General features: G+C 39.8%; 1 protein-coding gene across 18 annotated transcripts in view; it reads left to right on the top strand.

Annotated features, from left to right (window-relative positions):
* RBFOX1 (RNA binding fox-1 homolog 1) overlaps positions 1–21,000 on the top strand; it is a 916,301-nt gene that overhangs the window by 214,829 nt on the left and 680,472 nt on the right. For 2 of the 18 annotated variants that reach the window (XM_040592434.1, XM_040592431.1), the window contains exon 1: positions 8,218–8,239. The exons of 12 other annotated variants lie outside the window; for them this stretch is intronic. Coding sequence is in view for 1 of the 6 variants with exons in the window: in XM_040592411.1 (XP_040448345.1) it covers positions 8,195–8,239 (45 nt within the window). In the remaining 5 variants the exon portion in view is untranslated. Of the gene's footprint in view, positions 1–8,149; positions 8,240–21,000 lie in introns of those variants that run through there. 4 more of the 18 variants (XM_040592433.1, XM_040592420.1, XM_040592411.1 and 1 more) reach the window with 3 other exon arrangements.

Here is a 21,000-nt window from a genome sequence, read left to right as displayed (position 1 = left end):
TTCTCACTGGGAGGGGGAGAGGAGAGAGGGAGGGCAAATGGAGCTGGATGTGGAGTAGAACCAAGGGAAATCTTGTATTAGAGATTCACCAATGAATCTTTGCAGACTTTATGCAAATCCAGTGGGTATTTTGTGAAAGTGTTAATGAGTGTCACATCCTGATTACTGCAGATTTCCCCTTACATTTCCAACCATACCAAATCCAATTGAAACTGCTAAAATTAACATCAGAAGTCCACACAGTTTGTCAGAAAAATGTGTGAAATTTGTTTTCCTAATACCGTGCCCTAATTATTCATGGAAACATTATATATACATGTTGGTATAAAATATCCTGTATACATTCCCTGATGGATGACAAACTTAACATTGGTCCCCATAAATCCTTCTAAAGGAGCATCTATTTCTGAGGGGGGTTTTTGCATCTTACTGCAGAGGAAACTGTACCATTTAACTGCCAGGGCCCTGAGGCTCCTATTAGGAATCTACTTGTTCACCAACAACTAGGAGGAGCAGCCTCCTTGCCACAGCGCACCCTGGTCCTTTTGCTCAGCGTGAGGTGGGGCCAGCAATATAAGAAGTGGTCCAGACACATTGATTTAGGTAATTTAGTTGATACAGTCAATCTAAAAAATTGCAAGGAATGCAAAGTAAAAAAATAAAATTAATTTAAAAAAATAAAAATTCATGTAATTGGTATGTTTCCCTTGATCTAACAGTCATTTTCAGGGTCTTCAATGCTTCATCCAGCTCACTTGCCTGTCTCCCCGTTATCTTTGTGTTTCATTGTTTAGGCAGTCTCTCCTCTCAACTCATCTCCCAGATTTTGCTGGTTTGGAATTTTTGAGATGATCTGCCATTCGTTTTGCTCCCTTTTTACTAGGTCTGGCAAACCCATTCTGTCTTTAGATCTGGGCCAAGAAAGCCCTTGCAACTTTTGAAGGTATCTTCAATATACAAACATTTGAGAGGAAGGAGATTTTCATAACTCCCCATTGGGATGCCACGGATGCAAAGGCAGCTGGATATGAGATCAGGCAGTTGTTATGTATCTTTTATTTTGCCTGTCTTTATCTGCCAACCTGCTGTACACTGTTAATATAATTCTGAATGCCTGCATATATGACATGCTGTGACCTTAATGAGCCTGTTTATTTCAAGATACGTAGTGGCATCGTTCATTTGCACATTAAAGGAAACTTTGCTGGAAGAAGACAAATTTGAGGCTACAAAAGCTTTGTGATTATTGTAATGCTAATCTGTATTCAATCCCATATATTAAGTGTCACATCTTGAATACTTAAAAATATTAATTAGTCAACTGTGTTGTGCCACAGATGAGCAGAAGCAAGTGGTTGCCTGCATCCACAAACTGGGATATTCTCTGTGCCAACATGACTTTAAAGGGGAGCAGTAACTGAGCTGGAGGTGGTCCCATCCTCCTCCCCCCACCTGGTAGTGTGCAAGGGTATGGCATTTGTGTGATTGTTTTTTTTAAATGATGAGAGTATGTTTAAAGTGTGTCAAGTAACAATCCCTACAGTGCTTTACAGCCTGTATTAAAAAAGTTATTTAAATCTTCACATGCGTTTTAGTAGAAGTTATAGATCATGCATCTAATGCTAGTGAGAAGAGTATTGTCAAGATGTTTTCCAGTCTGGAGAGCAACTGTAAATGTAAATAGGCTGAGTAAAAATAAATACAGCTGTTTATTCGTCATTAACTATACATAAAAGATACACATTTATCAAATTTCTCAACAGAATTGTACCTCCGTATGCCTCACAGAGTTGGACAGGAGGAGTGGGGTTTTGCCCACTTTCTGAGCCAAAATTTTTCTAGAAATCTCTAAGAAACTTGCCTGTCATTCTTTTTTCTTTCCTCAGATTGCTGCCTGTACGTACAGGCAACACGTGATACTCACACCTGTTTCACGTGGGGTCGTGCTCACAGTGTTTTACTTGGAACGTAAAGGTGGATTGAGAGGTCCAAACTCCGACTCCTTGGAGTGTGCGTGCCTCTAGGGATGTCAGGCAGAGGCCTCGGTGCCCTCCCCTCCCGGTTTTGGGACAGGACAATGTATTATGTTAACTGCATTTGAAGTGATGAGCCCCATTTAGAGCCCGGTTCTGTGGGTGAGGCTGCAGCTTATCCCTTTGAAGGCATCCCTTGCACAAAGTGATCTCCAATGGCAAGCAATTGCACTTCCCAGGTTTTTAGATGTTTTCTTTGCATTTTTACATTCCCTCTCCCTGTGGTATGGTGAGCACTGGCAGATCTGTATTTCCTGGTCATGTGGCTCTGCAGACAAATTAACCTTTTGCAGTTTGACTGAGGAAATGATTTACGGTAATACTTAGTGAAGTAAAAAATATTGCAGAATTGGAAGACATTTGGAATTCACAGTACAAGTAAAAGGTTTTTTTTTTTCTAAATGTTGCTACATAAAGAATTGTAACTTGTTTGTGAATACCCTCTAAAAGCAGTTCCAGATTGCCTTTGGAGGAAATATATTGGCAAGTGTTTAAAGTCCATGTTTCAGCCTTAACTAGTAACCCTTGTTCATGCAGAAATATTTGCCTTAGTAATGTGAGGTTTTGGGCATAGTTTAGCATTTCGTCAGGGTTGTGAATAAGCACATAAGGAATTATTTTTCTTCAAGACTTTCCAGAGACCTGTTTCTTCCTCATGTTGGCAGAGGCATCATTATCGCATGTTTCACATTAAACATTGCAATGATCTGACAAAATCAGCTGATAGCCTTAAAGTGAATGCTTCTGATAACTTGGGGTTGTGCTTTGCTTATACTTGATAAAAATTCGATACATATTTTTTCCTTGATCTGATACATCTTCAGCAACATGGCTTTATTTCAGTGCTTTGGGTAAGTAACAATCTTTTGATCGTGACCTTCTAAGCAGCAGTGTTTGTGCAAAAAATCAGTCTTGTGGAATATACATTTTGGGCTCCTTTTAGGGAGGATAAATAAAGGGATGACTTATTATTTTTATGACAGCTTTCATACCATTTATGCAAGAAACTTATTGCAGCAAGGTTTGAAGTGAAATGTATTAGATCAGTACTAGTTTAGTTATATCAAATTGCATCAAAATAATGTTCCCCTCTTACTATTTTACTGATAGTGATTGATTTCTTACACTTGATTCTGAATGAAATTAGGCATGGATTTGGAGAGCAAACAAAATTTTGCATTTAATACTTTTCAAAGTTTTGGATTTAGCATTACAGTAAAAGTGCCAAAGCGGGTGCATTAGGATACTTACAGCACATAAATTACTTCATTTGTGAACTACTTTGATTGTATGTGTAGCCAAAACAATACTAGAACATTCAGGAGAGATTAGTGGCATCAGTTTCAATACAACTCCTTGAAAAAGACGAAGCATTTCAGATGGGTCTCATCACATTTACAAATTCTTTACAGATACTATTTGTGAGCAAGGGACCAAAGAAAAAGCACTGACATTTTGAATATACAGACAAATAATTTGTGAAAACACCTAGTACTTTGTGTCAGTGAAACTTTTGAACAGCCCTTATGTAGGTGTAATGCTAAAACTGCTCATTTTTGTGTACTCCTGTAATTAGTCTCACCGTGAAGTTGGCAATATTGTGGATGCTTGCAGGGTCAGGCCTCTGGAGAACATTTTAAATTCCTCTTAGTAGAGGAAAAACTTGGGGTTATGGGTTGCATTTCTTTTGATAGTTAAGGTTTAAAGAACCTTATCTTTTAGATTCTCTCCAAAAGATTATATTTAGTAACAGTGTAATATTACAAATTATCAGATTTAGGTTTCCTTGGGCTTTTTGATTGCCTTTTTAGGAATGTGACATATGATTGATATTGTGTTTCTTAACATGTCGGTCATCTCTCTTAGACCTACACACTGTAACCATAAAACATTTTGGAATAAAACTGCAGTGTGTTTATCATAAATCACATGATACTTTTCCATCTGAATATGCTTCATTAGGCTTCCTTTCTGTAGTACTACTAGATCGTTAGATGGCATGTAGAAAGAAATAATTTCAGCAGTAAATGGTCAGGCATGGAGAGCCCCCATGTGTTTGACATATAAATGCATTAAAGATTAGACCACATTTCATCATGCTGTATGAGAAGTATTTGCAAACCAGTATAGGTGCAGAATTACCTTCTGCTTGAGTTGCTACTTTTGGATTTTACTAATCTTCATTTTACTTCAAAGAATAAGTTGCTTTTTGATAGTTCCCACAGCCCAGAAACTTGGTTCTGTAAATTAAGACCTAACCAATTACACACTGAAGCTATTCAGCTGGAAGCTTTCTAGTGTGACACACAAAGCTTTGGATCAGTTTCAAAAAAACTCGTAACAAGCCCACACCATTCACTAAAAGGCACCTACTTTACCGTTAGATACTCTGGTCTATTTCTCTGTGAGGGAATTTCCTTTACACAGTGGTGTCCTGGTTTCGGCTGGGATGGAGTTAGTTTTCTTCTTAGTAGCTGCTGCAGTGCTGTATTTTGGATTTGGTGTGAGAATAATGCTGATAGCACACCGACAGTTTTAGTTCCTGCTAGGTAATGTTTATGCTAAATTAAGGACTTCTTAGCTCCTCAGGCCCTGCCAGGGTGCAGCCCGGGGGGCGCAAGAGTTTGGGAGGGGGCACAGCTGGGAGAGCTGGCCCGAACTGGCCAAAGGGCTATTCCATACCACAGGGCACCATGCCCAGTATATAAACTGGGGGAGTTGGCTGGGGGCTTCCGATGGTTGCTTGGGGGCTGACCGGGTATCGGCCAGCCGGGGGTGGGTGAGCAGCTGCACTGTGCATCCCTTGTTTTCTTGTCTCCCTTCCCTTTGGATTTCATTCCTCTCCCCTTCTCTCTCCTTTTCACTATAACTGTTATATTATTGTTCTTTTGGTTGTATTAGATTTCATTTATTAAATTGTTAATATCTCAACCCTCAATTTTTACATTCCTTCCTAATTCTCCTCCCCATCCTTCTGGGTGGAGGGGGGAGTAGGCGAGCGTGGCACTTAATTACTGGCTGGGGTTAAAACACAACAAGTGGAAAAAATAGAAGTAAAATGCTCCTTTTTTTTTAAGGAGAAAAGGATGTAAGGGCTTAGATAATAAACATCTAAATGTCTTTAGAACTTCTGGTGCAACATGATACATAATGTGATGACACTCTTCTGTATTAGTCAATAAATACTTTGAAAATATTTCTTTGAAAATCTCAAGTAAAACAGATGGAAATCTGGAATTACAGGAACTTCAATAGCCACTGCCACCACAATAATATTTCAGTTAATTAATGATTGTCCCTGCAAGTGTAGTGGAAAGAACAGAGGTTAGAGAGATGCCTTCTTTCCCCATGATAGTATGTATGTGCAAAGAAAGTCATGACAAGGATCTCTTGCTGAACCACAGCAAGATCCTGATCTTCCCTGTTGCACTTAACTCGCTCAAGCTTTTGCTTATCCTTTTATAAGATAAAGTTTTTATCTTGCCCTGCAGATCACTTCACAGGGAATTTAACTTTTGGTCTTGGTGTTGCTCCATAAACATTGTTACTGAGATGGGTATTGTTCCACACAAGGCTGCTGAAGTGTCTGTGCTGTCAACCAAGGGGATGGCATCCCAGCTGAGGGTCTGCAGCCCCCTGTACAGGGAATCAAGGATGAGCAGTGGCATCATTTATTCATTTGAGCATTTAAAGAATTGTATCTCTTGCTCATCTGTGTAGTGGAAGAAACACTCAGACCAAAATTATCCACCACTTAGAGAAAGCGGTGAAAATGAACATGTAAAAGTGTACAGGTTTTTTTCAAGTTACCTGATTCTGTAGGCTGAAATGGGACTTTACCATGCTTTTTCTTTTTTAAAGGTGGATATACAAATTCAGACTATTATTTTGATTGATCATCTGATCTTTGTCAGAACTTTGCGAATGATGCCACTTGTTCTGCAGCAGTATGTTCTTTGTCAGTGGCCCCCCCCCCCCTCATATTTATTGCTAATGAGATAATTAATTGTTTTAAACTGTTTTTCATGGCTCAAAGAATTGCAGTCTCTGAAGAACAGCACTGAGTACCACACGTAGCATCTTCCGGAATTGCTGGTCGTCTGGTGGAATGCCCCTATGTGCTGCAAATGCTGGGAGCAACAGGCTGGGGGTAATGGTGCTGCTCCTTCACTGCCTTAACGCAGAGTGACCTTGCCCTGGAAACGGTAGTTTTGCCGAATAGCAGTGGCAAGTAATGCTGGTGCCCTTGTTAATGTAATTCTGAGCTTAATACTAAGAATGGCTGGAGATCAAAATCAGATTTCAATAACAGAACTATTAGCCAGCCCATAGTATTTTGCTGGTTGTGATGACAGGAGATGCTATTTTAGTAACCCCTGTAGTTTTGTTCATTCGTGTTTAGACACACAAGGTGGTTAGTTGGAATTTCTAGTGCTTTAATGCTCTGAAACATATTAACTCCGGCTTAACAGTTAGTGTTTATTCATTTTCAGTTCACTGTAGGTTCATTGATCCTCAGAGCCCCCTGAGAAAGAAGAGATAGGAGATAGGCGCTGTAAGTAGTAGTATTCTGATTTTACAAGTAGAAAAGTGAGGAGATGAATGATGTGGTCAAGGCCACGCCATAAGCCAATGTGAGCTCTGAGATGTTTTGGCTATTATCCCACTGGTCAGGCCAGCCCTTGGAACCTTCTACTTCTTAAATTATAAACTTAATGCTTTATTATGATGATGATGCCTTAATTGTCCCTTAGTCTGTCTAGGTAGATAGTTTTCTTTTCCCTTTAAATAATAAGGTGAGCATGACTACCATAAAAACTTTAAAACACGGAAAACTTTATGAAATCAGAATCTGACTCTGATAGTATTTTGTATTTTTCTAGATTTTGTAGACCATAATTAAACCTTGTCTCTCCTGGTCTGCCAAAAACGGGTGAAAATTCTTTGACTTGTATATGCAAAAAGGGAATGATTGATAGAAGTTATTTGCTTGGAGATCAGTTGTCAGTCTCCTTTTTGATTGCAGAATGATAAATAAAGATAGATGTTTTACTGAACTTTTTGTTATTTTTGAGAAATAGTGAATGTGCGGTATGAAAATACATGTTGTAGAACTGGAGAAGTCCTCAGAGCAGTATCCTTTGCATAGATATGCTTGGTGTAAGTGGTTATTTGTTTACGGTTTGTAACCCCAGCTCCATAAACAGAAGTACTTTGAAATAACAGCTTGGTGGGGTATGAGCAGCGCTTTTGCAGCACAAGCTGCCGGTTTGTGATGTCCCTCTGAAACAAACAGATTATTTTTTTTTTTCCTCTGCTCCACAAATGGCTTAATTGCTGCCATCTCTTGTGGAAGGTGTTTAGAAATTCATCACAGTTTGATCAAAACGTTAACCCTGTGGGTGAAAGATTTTAGCTATGCGATATGTTAACCCTTTTGTTGACCTAGGATTGATCAAAACAGCGAAGCCCCACAAACTTTAGCACCGTGTCTAATATTTGAATAAATATCAAATATTTAATAGATACATGAAGGCATTCCATGAGTGGATTATTGAATGTAATCTCCTCTCCCCCTGTCCACCTTCCTTTCCGCAAGGCGGGGGTTTTTAAATGAGCTGCTGCAGAACCGCTCTTACCTACAAATAAAACAAAATGACTTCATTGCACGCGTGCCCTGCAAAGCCTGTCAGGGATATTAGCAAGGGGAAAAAAATAACGAAATAGAATAGCGGCAGGGCTTTGGTCGCTGGCAGCAGCGCAGGGCGCGCAGCGCCTGAGCCACGGGCAGCGTCCCAGGGCGGCTCCGGGTGCGGGGGAGCCGCCGGGAGCGCCCCGCTCCGCTCCGCTCCGACTCCGCACGGCGCCGCCGGGAGCGCGGGCAGGGCGCGCGCACGAGGTGCCCCGCGCGCGCCGCCGCTCGCGCCCGAGGCAGCGCGGAAGGGCCGCGCACGTGCTGCGCGGGGCGTAACTGCCGCCCGCGGGGCCATGACCTTGAGGGCCGCGCGCGGGGCGCGGCGCCTGGCGGCGGGGCTGTAGCGGAGGCGCGGGGGGCGCGGAGCGGTGCGGGGCGGCGCAGGCGGCGGGGGGGCGCTGCCCGCCGAATCCCCCGCTCCGCCCGGCTCCTCCCGGCGCGGAAGCAGGACGCCGCCGCACCGACGATGAGATCTGGGCAGCTACTGGCGGCTGCGGGGGGGGCCCTTCAGGTAAGGCGGCCGCGGCCGCGGGGGTTACGCGGGGGCGGGGCGGGGAGGGGAGCCCTCGCCCGCGACCGAGCGGCGCCGGATGGGCTGCGGGGGGCGAGTCGGCATCTCGGCCGGCTGCTGCTACGGAGCCGCCGGCAGCGCCTTGCCAAGCTGGGGGGTGCGGGGGGGGCTGTGCCCTTCCGCGGCGGGTGGCTGAAGTTGAGGGGAACTTCATCTTCAAAGCGCTGTTTAACTTTCTTTTGATGAGACGCGTATTAGCATTTATATGAAATATGGCAGGAATCTCATTAGAGATGGTCTCATCAGATGAATCGCTGCCTTTTACTTGGTACTTGACAGGATCCCTGAACAAATGCGTTGCTTAGTTAACTTTTGGGTACCAAATATATTATCCACATCCTATCACGACGTTAGGAAACACGAATTGTACGAGGCTTTTAAAGGTTTATTACTGTCCTGGTTAACAGTGGTTTAGGTGGACTAAAACAAAAGCAACGTCTTAATAAATGCAAATTCAACATACAGGTAAATTTAGCTAAAAATCCATTCACGTCTGTGTATATGTATATATACATTAAAAATCTGAAATAAGAGTATAGAATACTGGGATATAAAAATGCCTATCAGTTGCCAGCCAGATATATAATTGTAGAGTAATTTAAAGATTTTGACTGAATTTAGCAAATGTGTTTTTTCTTGAAAAAAAACCCACACACTTCAAAGTGTGGAAAAAATGTTGAGGTAAGTAGGGAAAGTGGTTTTTACTGGCTTTTAAAAGAGGAATCTCCTCCATACTCTTAGTAGGGGTATGGTGTTTTTCTGGAGTTGCAGTCGCACGTGGGACACCTTGGCCCAGCCTGGCAGTGGGGTGCGGGGTGCTGGGCACTGGGTGCTGCGCGGGTCAGGCAGCAGGGCTTGGTCAGCAGCTTAGGCACCTTAAAATCACATTGCTTTCAGGACTGTACAGTAAATTCCACCTCAGGTGTTTTGTTTAGATGGATATTCAAGTTTTTAGTGTGATTCAAAACAGTCTGTGCACCTGTCAGTTCTGTAGGGGTAAGGAATTTGTTTTGATACAGAAGTAATTAATTAGGTTTTATGCAAGTGTTAAAAGTTGACAATATTTTTTGCTTATGAAATACTATAAAAATGTGGCTTACAGTAAATGATTTCACAGGTATTTCTAAAATGAAGCAATACAGTTCTGTTCATAAATTACAGCTTTTTTTCCTTATACATTTAATATTCGTGTTGCTGATCAGATTCTGAACATGCAAATGAGGATGACTTCTGGAAAGTGAGCAGAGCTGCTCTGAAGTAAACAGCGTTCCCTTGTCTACAGCAAGAGCAGCAGTGGTATATATTATCACCGTTCTTGTATTTGAATTATTTAATGGAAACAAAGTGGGCTTTTGGTTTTGGTCCTTCATAGGTGCTTCTCTGTGAGCGCATGTGTGGAGTCTCTGGCAGTCACCAGTTTTACTTCCTTCAAGCCTGTGTACCTATTAGGGATTGGATTATCTGTTTCAGAGCTTTTCTCCCTAAAGCAGTACCAAATTCCTTGGTATTTTGGGTGTTGTAAGCATCCCGTATCTCGCGTCCCCATTGCCTTCCCTTTAATATTTAGCCAGTGCCATCTCGACATCCAGTAAAGTGATCCTCCGGCAAGCGTAAGTAGAATTAATTATAGCCCTTTGCAAGCACAGGTTAGAAAGATTGAGCATTATATTTTTACCTACTCCTACATGGGTAACTATTTGAAATGAAAGTAACAGTAGATGGATGAAACAAATTTAGTCTTGCTATCTAGCAAGTGTTATAGTCCGTTTTTCTAACTTCAAGCCGGTCACTTCAGTAGTATCTTTATCCTGGCGTTGTGCAAATCTTTTATGATAAGATTTTCATGTAAGGTCTCAGTTTTGCTCATAAAACACAAAACTTCCAGCAACAAGTAACGAATTGATTTATTCAGTGATAAGCCTCGTGGTATTCTAAATGCTGCAAAAGGTCTCGAAAAATGTCTTTAACTATAAAATAGGACATTTGAGTTTTTTCTGTTGTCATGAAAAATATTACTATTAAATGTTAATAAATTTTATTAAGATAAATCTGTTAGAAATGGCAAATGAAGCACCAAACTGGAAAGGAGAGGGAACAGAAATATAATTAACTCGTGCTTTTAAGGTATTGTAGCAGTAATTGTGAAAAAATACCATAGAAAGTAAACCAGGGGAATATGTGTAGAGAATTTTAACTATTGAAAAATATCTTGTATAGATTTTGCTTCATATTTTAAGTAAGTAACAAGCTGAGGAGTTATTTTTAAGATAGCTCAAGCCTACTGAAGATGAGTTTTTAGTTGACTTCAGTGATAGGGATTTTGGAGTTTTTCTTACAGTGAACGTGTCACAAGGTAGTATATTTCTAGAATTTAGAGATGGAAACAAAGACTACAGAGGGCCTTGATTACTTCAGATGAATTATCAGTGTTATGGGGTTTTTTTTAATATATATAAAGACTGGGCTCTAATTTACAACATTTCCTAGAAACTAAGCATAACTTCTGAAATGTAATAACTTTATGGGAGAGTAAGGTTTACTTTCCAAAGCTGTTATTCTGCCATAAATAGCCATATTTTCAATCCATCTAAAAAACAATTTAGAAAAGTTATCTGCCTTTAAATTTAGTTTTGGAAAGTGTTACAAAGAAATAGTTCTCATAAATTGAGTTGTCAGGAAATAACAAGTCCAGTGGAATGCACTGACATATAGAAGATGGATTTTCACAGGTATGCCTTTTGGGCTCAAGGTGTGGGAAGTACGTAGTCACCAGGTGGAAGAAGAGTGCAGGCTTTTCATTTGAATAGGGGCATCTTAAGTGTGTTTTCTCTAAAATTCAAATGCTGTGGGATTGCATTTGGGCCAGATACCAGACAGTTAGTTTAGTGACAAGAAATAAATGTATAGTGGCTGACTTGTTCTTGTAGCATTGCTTTCTAAATTTGACTGTGAATGAAGTTTAATTTTATAGCCTGAGCACTCATCAGTGGTGGCATTGTGTGCCTATAGGAATAAGTCTCTTCCCTTTTTATTTTAAAAAGTATCAAAGGGACATACTAAGATGTAGCAAAGTTGCTGTCTTCAGTGACATTGTACACTCTATTTGTGTTTTATTTGAACTTCAATTTGGACAGTGTGAGTGTTTGCTTTGGGGGACTGGAATAGAGCATAAGCATTTCTGCTTTGTATTTGTCTTCATCACGCCCGTTCTGCACTTGATTTCAGTTAACCATGTTAAATTGCATAGGCTGCAATTTCCCTTCATTGTGTTGGAAAATAAAGTAGACTATGTCTTCTCCCACCAGGTTGCAATCAAGGACTATTTTTATTCTGTATTTAATTACAGATTTCATGCACAGCAATAAGGCTTCTGAAGAGTGATATTTTTCTGATGGTCCGGAATACTTAAAAAAAATGCCACAATATCACAGAGGCTTGTTAGTTGCCTTTTGCAAATATGGAGACAGGCGCAAACTTTGTTTAAAGTACTAAAATGGAGAAACTGCTTGAGTCAGCAGTAACATCCAGATTCAGTAAAAGTAGGTTATGAATTCAAGCAATTAAACATGACAAAAAGCCCAGTTTTACTGCCTTGACTTAATTATCTTCCAGTATTTTTTTTGGATACATAACAACTTCAAAACATTCCTTTCTGTCAGGTGTTCACCAGAAAAAAGTACACCTCCAAACCCCAGAAGCTCTTGAAAATCCTCTTGCTTTACATTTGCACCTTCAGTTTTTAATTTTAATATTTTTATTCTCAGGAGAAGCAGACACTAATTTCTTCAGTTTAGTATACCTGGAGTTCAGCAGCTACTCATTTATGTACCAGCATTTGGTAGAGATAATTGAAAACAGACTGGCTGAATATTTAGGAATTGAAAAAGAATCTCTTTTAATATTTAATACATTATAAAAATGAGATTTTGCTATAGATGATTAGAAATCCAAAGAAAATCTTCATGTGGAAGGCCAGAGGATCCATTGTTTTGTGGTTTTGTTTTAATGTATTTGATTTTCAGTGGTTTTAAGCAGGTTTCCTAGATTGTAATTATTGCAAATTTAACTGGCTAGAAAAAGGGCAGGGAGGTGTCCAGATGTAAACCCTGGTGCTAATGACTAATGGACCAGCCTGAGCTTCAATTGAGCATTGGCAAAGATCATCAATTTGCTGCTTGTATCTTGGAGCAGGGTGTAAAATGTGAAGAGCAACCTACCACCCCTTGCAGATGGGAACTGCTCTGTCTGCTTGTGTTGCGGTGCTTTCAGGACGGGTGCTTATGGGTGTTTCACCTCCACGTGTTCCTTGTTGAGGTGGAACTTTGTGATACATGAATAATAGCGATCCAGGAACGAGGTTTGATCCTTTTTTCAGGTCAGCAAATTGTAGCTCACATGAGAACTTGTTTCTGACTGCTAATTAACTTGAATCTAGTGGCTACTTTAACTGTAAAAATGTATTACAGCAAAGTAAAGTGAGAGGCATATTTGGCACATCACTGCCGCGTATTTAGAGTTACTTGTCTGCTGCTGAGAACTTGCACTGTTACGTGATGCTCTAACGAAAATAGTATCATTTCGGTGAATGCTGTCATTTTAAGATGAGACTCAGTATCTGCTGCTGCGCTGGAGCGAGTCCTCTAAGAACATGATGTATAGGTCAAGCCCTAATGCGGGGTGTCACGGCACTCTCCTTTTGTACTGGTTTGCGTGATTTGTATGTTTTTATGTTAGCATCAAGTGTTCACCTTTTAGAAAGGTGATGTAATGTATCCTGGGGACCACTGGTCAGCTCTGGCGTCTGACTGTTCGTGACCCAGCCTTTTAATGTACGGTGTCAACACGTGGTGTGTGTAAAAGAGGTTCATTTCTCAGAAGAATGTGTCTGCTGTCAGCTGTGTATGCAGGGAAAGTTTTGATATTTGGTTGTGATACAGAGGAACCTCAAACCATAAATTATTTATTAGGTTATTCTGCAAGACTATATTGAAAATGAAAATCATCTAATGTTTTCATGTGAAAATTTTTGATATTTTTAAAATGTATTTATTAGCAGAGACTGCATGATGAACAGTGGCATGATGTCCTTTTTTCCCATCTTGCCACTTAAGCCAGCACCATATGAGGCTGTAATCCTGTGCTGATCTTGACAGTTACAAGGCAATGCAGGATACCACTGCCTGTGCCAGGAAGCGAAAGCATCTAAGAACCAGATCTTATTTCAAGTGGCATTTCATTCCAGTTGAGAGGCTTTCCCAGTGACAGCAGAGTCAAAGATTCAATCATGGCAGACTAAAATTTCTACCAACAGGGAAGCCACAGGAATCGACTTAATTCTGTTCTGACTTTCAGATTTCAAAGTGTGAGCCTTTTACTTCACACCAGTTCTTTCTTTGAGCCACAACAGGAAGTAATAGTTAATAAAGGAAGACATTAAGAATGACATTGGGTATTTCAATGTATTTTCCTTACTTCCAGTTGTATTTTCAGGATGTCTCCATCTCTCCAACAGGTATCTGTAATTATGAGAACAGGTAAATCAGATTCAGCACAATCAAGTAACAGTTGCTCAGCAGAATTTCTGTTTGCCAGATTTTAGGCTCGGAAGAACAGAGCATTTCACCAGCCCTGTGTGGTTCACTGATGGCAACCCTTCTTCAGACAGGGACTTGAGAGTGGTCTGTAGAGCTAGAATACTGGGGTCAGGTTGGAGCTCAGTCTGGAGGTATGCCATAGTCAGTGAATTGTCAGTGAAAGGAAGCGTTCACAGGGATGCTGTTCGCCTTTTGGACGGGCAGTAGGTGCAGTGGACTGAGCTCCTGCGGAATCCTTGCAAGTCCTGTAGGAGGAGGAATTCCATTCATCACGGCACACCATGACTAAAAGCAAAGCAATCTTCTCAAATAAGTAAATGCAAATAATTAACATCAGCCATGTTATACAGCTGTTATTATCTCACACACTGTTCCTGTAGCAGCCATTAACTACTGAATGATGGAAAACAGAGTAAAGCTCAAGCCTGTTTGTATGTTGTTATTTCTTCTATTTTATAGAAGCAGCATTTTTGTATGTTAGCGTTTCCTCTAATTAATTCTTGTGATTCAGACCTGGGCAAGGCATTCTGAAAAGGGGAGGCAGTACGGTAATTCTGCTTTCATTCAGTGTCGCCTACATGTAGTTGATCTAGCACTGAACAAAATTCCATCCTGATGTTAAAATGAGGTATTTGGTGATCACAGAAAATAGCGATGCAGGAGACCACTCTCTTCCATGTCATCAACTCCTGCCCTGCTCCTTGACAGGATCATCTTTACAAGTGTCATTGGCGATAGACACCCAGTTAATCTTTAGAAACTGGCAGTAAGGGAAGTTTCATTAATTCCTGGTTAACTAGGCAGGCAGTCTTTTATGACAGAGGTTCTGATTCAGACTTCAGGTTTATGTCCCACACATGTTTTAATTTCTGTGTTTGGGTTCAACCCTTTCTAGTTATCTCTTGGTTTGGGAGTCTTTACTTTTACTCTGAGGCCAGCTTTTTGGACAATTTTCATTTGAATAAAAACATGGAATTCAAATAGTTTAATGACTGGGAACCAGATATTTGCCCATGATTTAGAATAAAATCAGGATTATATAATGATAAGTGTAAGATTAGTAAGCTTAAACATTTAAGAATGTGGTTCTCACAGCTGACTTGAGATCTCTAAGCTGTGTATTGTACTTCTTTGAGGCAGAGGTTATCAGGTTTATTATTTTGCTGAGGTCTACTAGAATGTTTTATCCAAAACCTATTATGCTCCTAAATTTATAGAAGTGTGTATGTGTAGGGGTGTGTGTGAGCATCTGTTTCATAAAAAGATAAAAGTTAAAGACTTTTGCTGATACATTGAAAAGCTGATGAGCTCTGCCTGCTCTTGGTTCAAATAATTTCTCAGAATAATCATTACTGGGTACATTTATCCTATCAATATAACGTCACAGGGCAAGTGTGGGGAGAGAAGGCATGAAGACAAGGATTTGGAAGACACAAGTCTTTTGGAAGAAGGGCTGTGAGGTGATGCTAGCATCATACTCTACTTAACTAGTGTAGCACCTCTGCACCTAGAGGGGATATATCCAGGAGGATTTGAAGGACTGTTCTTGGAAAACCTCCTTTCAGCCTGCACTATCCCGTGATCCTGTGTTATTAGTTGGGTGGACCTGGTGAGCAATGGTTATTTCAGCAACTCAGAACTGAGGGTAAAGCACAACAGTGACAAAACAAAAAATGCTTCTGCAGTTTTGGGAGGGACGTGTACCTACAGAAAATGCTGCACATCTGTTAGAGAAATTTATAGTAAACTACGTTTAGGTAATGAACAGCTAGATGACTAATATTATAAAATAATTATTTTTGAGTCATTGGCTAGTGTACAACTTGACTTTGGCTATGCAGTAGAACAAGAAAAGTAGATGCCAACTTCAGAGACTCATGGAGCGTGACTGTGAGTCGGGCAGGCTGGCGGGTGCGATCACGGGGTGAGGTCCCTTGGGCTGTCCTTACCTTCTTCCAGCTTGAGCAAAGGGCATTGTACCCATTAAGGTAACAGAAGACAAAGGTGGATAAGGAAGCTGAGAATCTTATGGGAAATATCTTTAAAAATAGCATGCAGGATATGTATGGTTAGTTCCCTAGATCTTTGCATCTGTGAAGCGTGAAGAATGTGAAATTCTAATGGGATCCAAGGAGTTTTTTTCAGGCAGTTATTTCATTGGGGGTGGGGGAGGAGGGTTAGGTAACTAAAAATCCTTTTCAGTTATTTTAACAAATTAACAAAGTTTATCAATATTAAAAAAAAAAAAACAAAACACCCAAAAACCAAAAAAACCCAACAACCTGAAAACATGGAAGAAAAGAAGAAAGAGACCACTACACCTTTTAAAAGTTTCATTTTGGCATTTTGAAAGGAATTGTCCTGTTTTTCTCCAGTGAGAAATTTCCTTTTTATTTTCCTGCATGATGTAGAACTGCCAAAATACTTGGGTTTAACTTGAGTTAGTAACACGTGTTGTTTGATTTTTCAGCGTTGCATTTTGGCTTAATTGAATGAATTCTAACGTGCAGTTGTGTGGCAATGTATTTTGAAGAAAAGGGACACCTGGCATATCAAAAGTCGCTCTTGCTTTAGCAGCTTGATATGATTGAAAGTTTTATCTGCTCAGCAAGGCTGTGTGAGAAAGACACCTGGAATGAAGAAAACGGGATCTTTGGCGGTTAAGCAGGCAGAAACCCAGGAGCTGAGCTGGGAACTGATGACCCCAAGAATGTCAACAATTATAATGATGAGACTAACCGCTTGTGTGCTTTTAAACGATTAGTATCTGTATAGCAGTGTGTGAACAGTGTATGTAACCAATAGAATTAAGGTGTGACGTGTGTATGAATATTGTATAGAAGTTTGCAGTAACTTCAGTCAAGTGGCTTCAACTCCGATCATATTGATATGTCGTTGGGTCCGTGGTTTTGCTCCTGCACAGCTGGGTGTCACAGCACTTCCCCATGCCTGTTGTGAGTAGGGTGTGAAGCTGTGGGCTTAAAGTACACAAAAGAAGATTTAGATTAGGCATTAGAAAGCCTTCCTGATAGTGAGAATACTTAATAATTAATTAGATGAGTTAGGAAGATTATGGGATTTCTGTCACTGGAACCTTATTAGTAAAGATTTGGAAAGCCAATGTCAGAAGAATGCAGCTGTGTGCCTTTTTATGTAAAGGCATACTATGGAATTAATTTATAACTGACAAACCTTGTTCTCATTTCTGTGTGTCCCTTTTAGTAAAATAGAAAGTTTGTCTCAAAACTGGGACTGATTTCCCATTCAGCAGGTGCATCTCTCTTATGTCTCTACCAATATTTTTTTTTTAGCAAAGTTCTGAAACTGACCTCTTGCTATTTTTACACATCTGTGAGGTAAGGCAATGAATCAATATTATGAATGTTTTCCCAAGGAAGAGAGTTCAGAAAATTCTGGACTTCTGCAAAGATTCTGACAAAATCTTGGCTCTTCCTTTGGGCTATTTTTTTTTTTTTCCTGAGGTACAGTGCAATAAGGGGGGGCACCTCTTCATTCCCTGCTCCCAACTGCCCTCTCAGGTGTTTCATCTTACGACAATGTGTTTGCTGGTGAAACTTGTATGTGGTTTATCACTTAGTTCTGAAGAAAAATCTTGGTCTCCATTTATGGAAGCACTGAATAATAATCCTCTCTGTAAGCATCAAGGCAGTTACGATATACTTAGAATTGGATGCATTTAAAGAATAGGTTCTGTATAAAGTCTTATAACATCTGTATTACATACAGGGGCTTCCCTTACTCTTAGTAACGCCTTTATAATTTAAAGTATAAACATGTAATCTAAACTGAACTATTTTGAAGATATTTTTGCTTTATTTATAGAAAGGATGTTTTACTTGTGACAAGTGCACAGACTTTCCCATCTTCTGCTAATGACATAACATTAAAGTTTATGAATAAAAAGCTGATTACACAGTTCTTATTAGAGCAGTTGAGACTTATTTTTACTATTTGAGAAGTGTTAAGAGTGCCTTGGGGCCAGAGAGGCTCTTCTGTGCTATTCTCTATGTAGTATTCTGCACGTTCTATGTAGCAACCAACAGCCTTAGTCAAAAAAAGCTTTAAATCAGGAAACATTAGAAATTAAAAGGTTATGTTCCTAATCAGTCAGTGTTACACGATTGGTTCTTGTCTCAGGAATTTCATTTTACAACCTGAAGTTGAAGTTGCTTGATACAATGCAAGTGTTGTGAGAAGGATAATCATGTTGGACCCCTTTTTTCTCCACTTTTTTGTTTGGTTTGGGGTTTTTTGGTTAAGCTGCTAGAGCCTACAGCTAGTTTGGCATAGGACAAAAGATTCTGTTAGAGGGAACTAGGATCATATCTCTGAAGACAGTACACTACTCATTGCCATGGAAAATACACCTTAAAGATTGAGAAGGAACACTAGGGAAGAAAGTCCTGTTGTACTCGAGTCCTTTTTGGTATGATACAAGCGCCTGTTGTGTCTTAACCATAAGTCTTTCTAATTAGCTTTTACCTTACTCTGTACAGACAAATAGGAAAATATACTATTCAGCTTAGAAATGACATAATTATAAATGAAGCAATGCTACTTACTCATTATGTCCAAAGAAAACTGTAGCTTTAGAATAGACTGTAGCAAATAGGAAACTGATACGGGAAGAGTGTTCTGTAATATCTGTATTAAAGAAATAGCTGCCAAAATACTTTAGGACTTGCAGGCATTGCAAACTTCAGCGGGTTTATAAAGACTTTAATATTTTCATATGCTTCAGTGTAAAGCCATCTGTCGCAGTGACAGAACAAAGTGTTGAGAACAAGAACAAACGTATGTTTATGGAAGTACTCCATGAAATGTTAACAAGACAGACACGAGATACACAGCAGTATCTTGTAACAAACGAGCAAGGGATTTGAAAAAACATGGCAATCATCTTCAATATTTACAATTATGATTTCTTTTCTAATTTCTTTTTATGTAGAAGCGTTAAAAAATAAAAGTCTGTCAATACAGATGGTGAGGGAGACAGGAGTGCTGAGTAAATTACTGTTTACGTTCACCTTTTGTAGTTTTGCGTGTTTCTCCTCTCTTTTATTACGGTCTTAAGCTTTTATCTGGATACATCAGTATATATGTTATACCTTATTTAGTGTTTCATACATCTGCTGGACTTTTTAGTGCAAATTAAACAGCCTTAAACGCACAGGAGCTGAACTTTACTAGTACCTTCTTCCCATCCCCCATTTGGGACAGATTTTTATTCGTGACTGCACAAAAGAATGAATCACATCAGTGTTTGAAGTTAGAAGTAGGTATAGTGTGACTTTTAACCTGTCATACCCCAAATATGGGACACAGTGTGGGCTAGTAACAGATACAAAGAGATTATAGGGGAAAAAATGGTACCGAGACATCAAAAAAATATCAAGTGTTCAAGAAAAGTTACTTTGAATCTTTTGTCAATGGTATTGCAACAAGAAAAATCTAGTTCTAAAGAATCTATACAGTTGGATTTTTAGTTATAAGGTATAAAGGATATATTTTATAGTGATTCTGTTCTCTTCAGGCCTCCATTCTCTCTAGAGGTTTGGGTGACTGGGAGAAAGGATTGAATTAGATTGTGCCTTAGCAACACTACGAATTTTCTAGGAAGTGTATTTTATGTTTTAAAATGATAGGTCCAAAAAAGATGTGAGCTGAAGGGTTGTGGAGCAGGTTAAGGCCTAGTTCCCTCCCCTATGCAGGTATGGAGTCTTGTTCTCCAAGCAGGACACAGCTTGGTGGGCCAGTTTCTTGGTTTGACTTGGCACCATTCCACACTGATGTGGGAAAGGGCAGACCTGATTATTTTTTTGCTGATAGATTTAGGTTTTACTATAACAATCTGTTTTCTTAATGAGATTTATAAACATAGCATGGATTAATTTTCCACAGCCTTCAAAAAGTTAAGCCAGCAGAATGCAGAGGTGGGAATACACAGATATATTAGCAACATCATCCTGAGATAACAAACAACAAAATTATTCTCATATTGATGGTGTTGTCATTCTGTGTTGACTGGTCATGTTTGTATCATTTCATGCTTAGGCAGTCTTGAAGTTTGGAATGTATTGCACTGTGGCATCTTTCAGCTATATATCCTTAAAGGAGCAAGCAAAATGTGGAAGTAACAATGTCTGATCTTTTATTTGACTTCTGATAAATGTGCAAGTCTTCGAATTTGTACTTGGTAACAGGGACACCTCGTGGAGAGCAGGAACATCCCAGCTCGCTGTCCGTGCCAAGAAGTAAAGGGAAAAACCCTGCAACTGTATCAAACCAGTTTGTAAAGAAGCTTTTCCAAGACCCTAAGTGTTGCCCTGTAGATGAAGACAACCAGCTAGTAAGAAATGCAACTCCTTGATTGGATTTGAGCTTATTTAGTATCTATTTTAGCTTTGGTAGGGCACTGTTTACCAGATACCTCAGATGAAGGTGTATGGAACTGTCCCAGAAGCAAATCTGCTACTACTTCTCATAAGTTTTTATGTTGATGTTTAATGTTGAAGGGGTGAGTTTTATCCCTAAGGCAACAGGTTTTAGACATCGGGGCATAAAGATTTAGTTCACTTTGAGCGCTCCTTAAATTTCCTTGAGTGTTCAGCTTTGGCCACACACTCTGTGACAATGAGTCTTACCGTGATGTATACATGTTGTGTTTAGAAAAATCCTAACACGTTGGATTGGTGGGAGGGGAGATGCCCTCCTGCTTTTCTGTTAATTTTCATTGCGTATCCTGTGTCCTTTTCTCTGAGAAGTGAACTTTCTAGCTCTCTGTGCCATCTACTGGTATCTATTTTGACTCCTCCTTTTTATTTCCTTTAGAGAAATAGGCAGCCTTTGTGTTATTTCTCTGGTTTTCAAATGAGAAGTTTTGGATCTTTTAACTAGTCCTCTCTTCTGTTCTCTTGGACCCTCTTACTTTTACAGTTTTCTTTTCACACAGACTGACTACCCTTTGTGCAGCTGAAGCAGGTGTCTATTGCAAATTATAGGAAAAGTTCCTAGTAGGATATCACATGCCAGTAATTGTTTTACTCTGCCAAGGGCTCCTGACTTGTAAATAAGGTTTACAAAGAT

The sequence above is a fragment of the Falco naumanni genome, chromosome 4 (genome assembly GCF_017639655.2).
Source record: "Falco naumanni isolate bFalNau1 chromosome 4, bFalNau1.pat, whole genome shotgun sequence".
NCBI classification, from domain to species: domain Eukaryota; kingdom Metazoa; phylum Chordata; class Aves; order Falconiformes; family Falconidae; genus Falco; species Falco naumanni.
The sequence above is the reverse complement of the archived record's forward strand: the minus strand, read 5'-3'. Positions and strand labels throughout refer to the sequence as shown.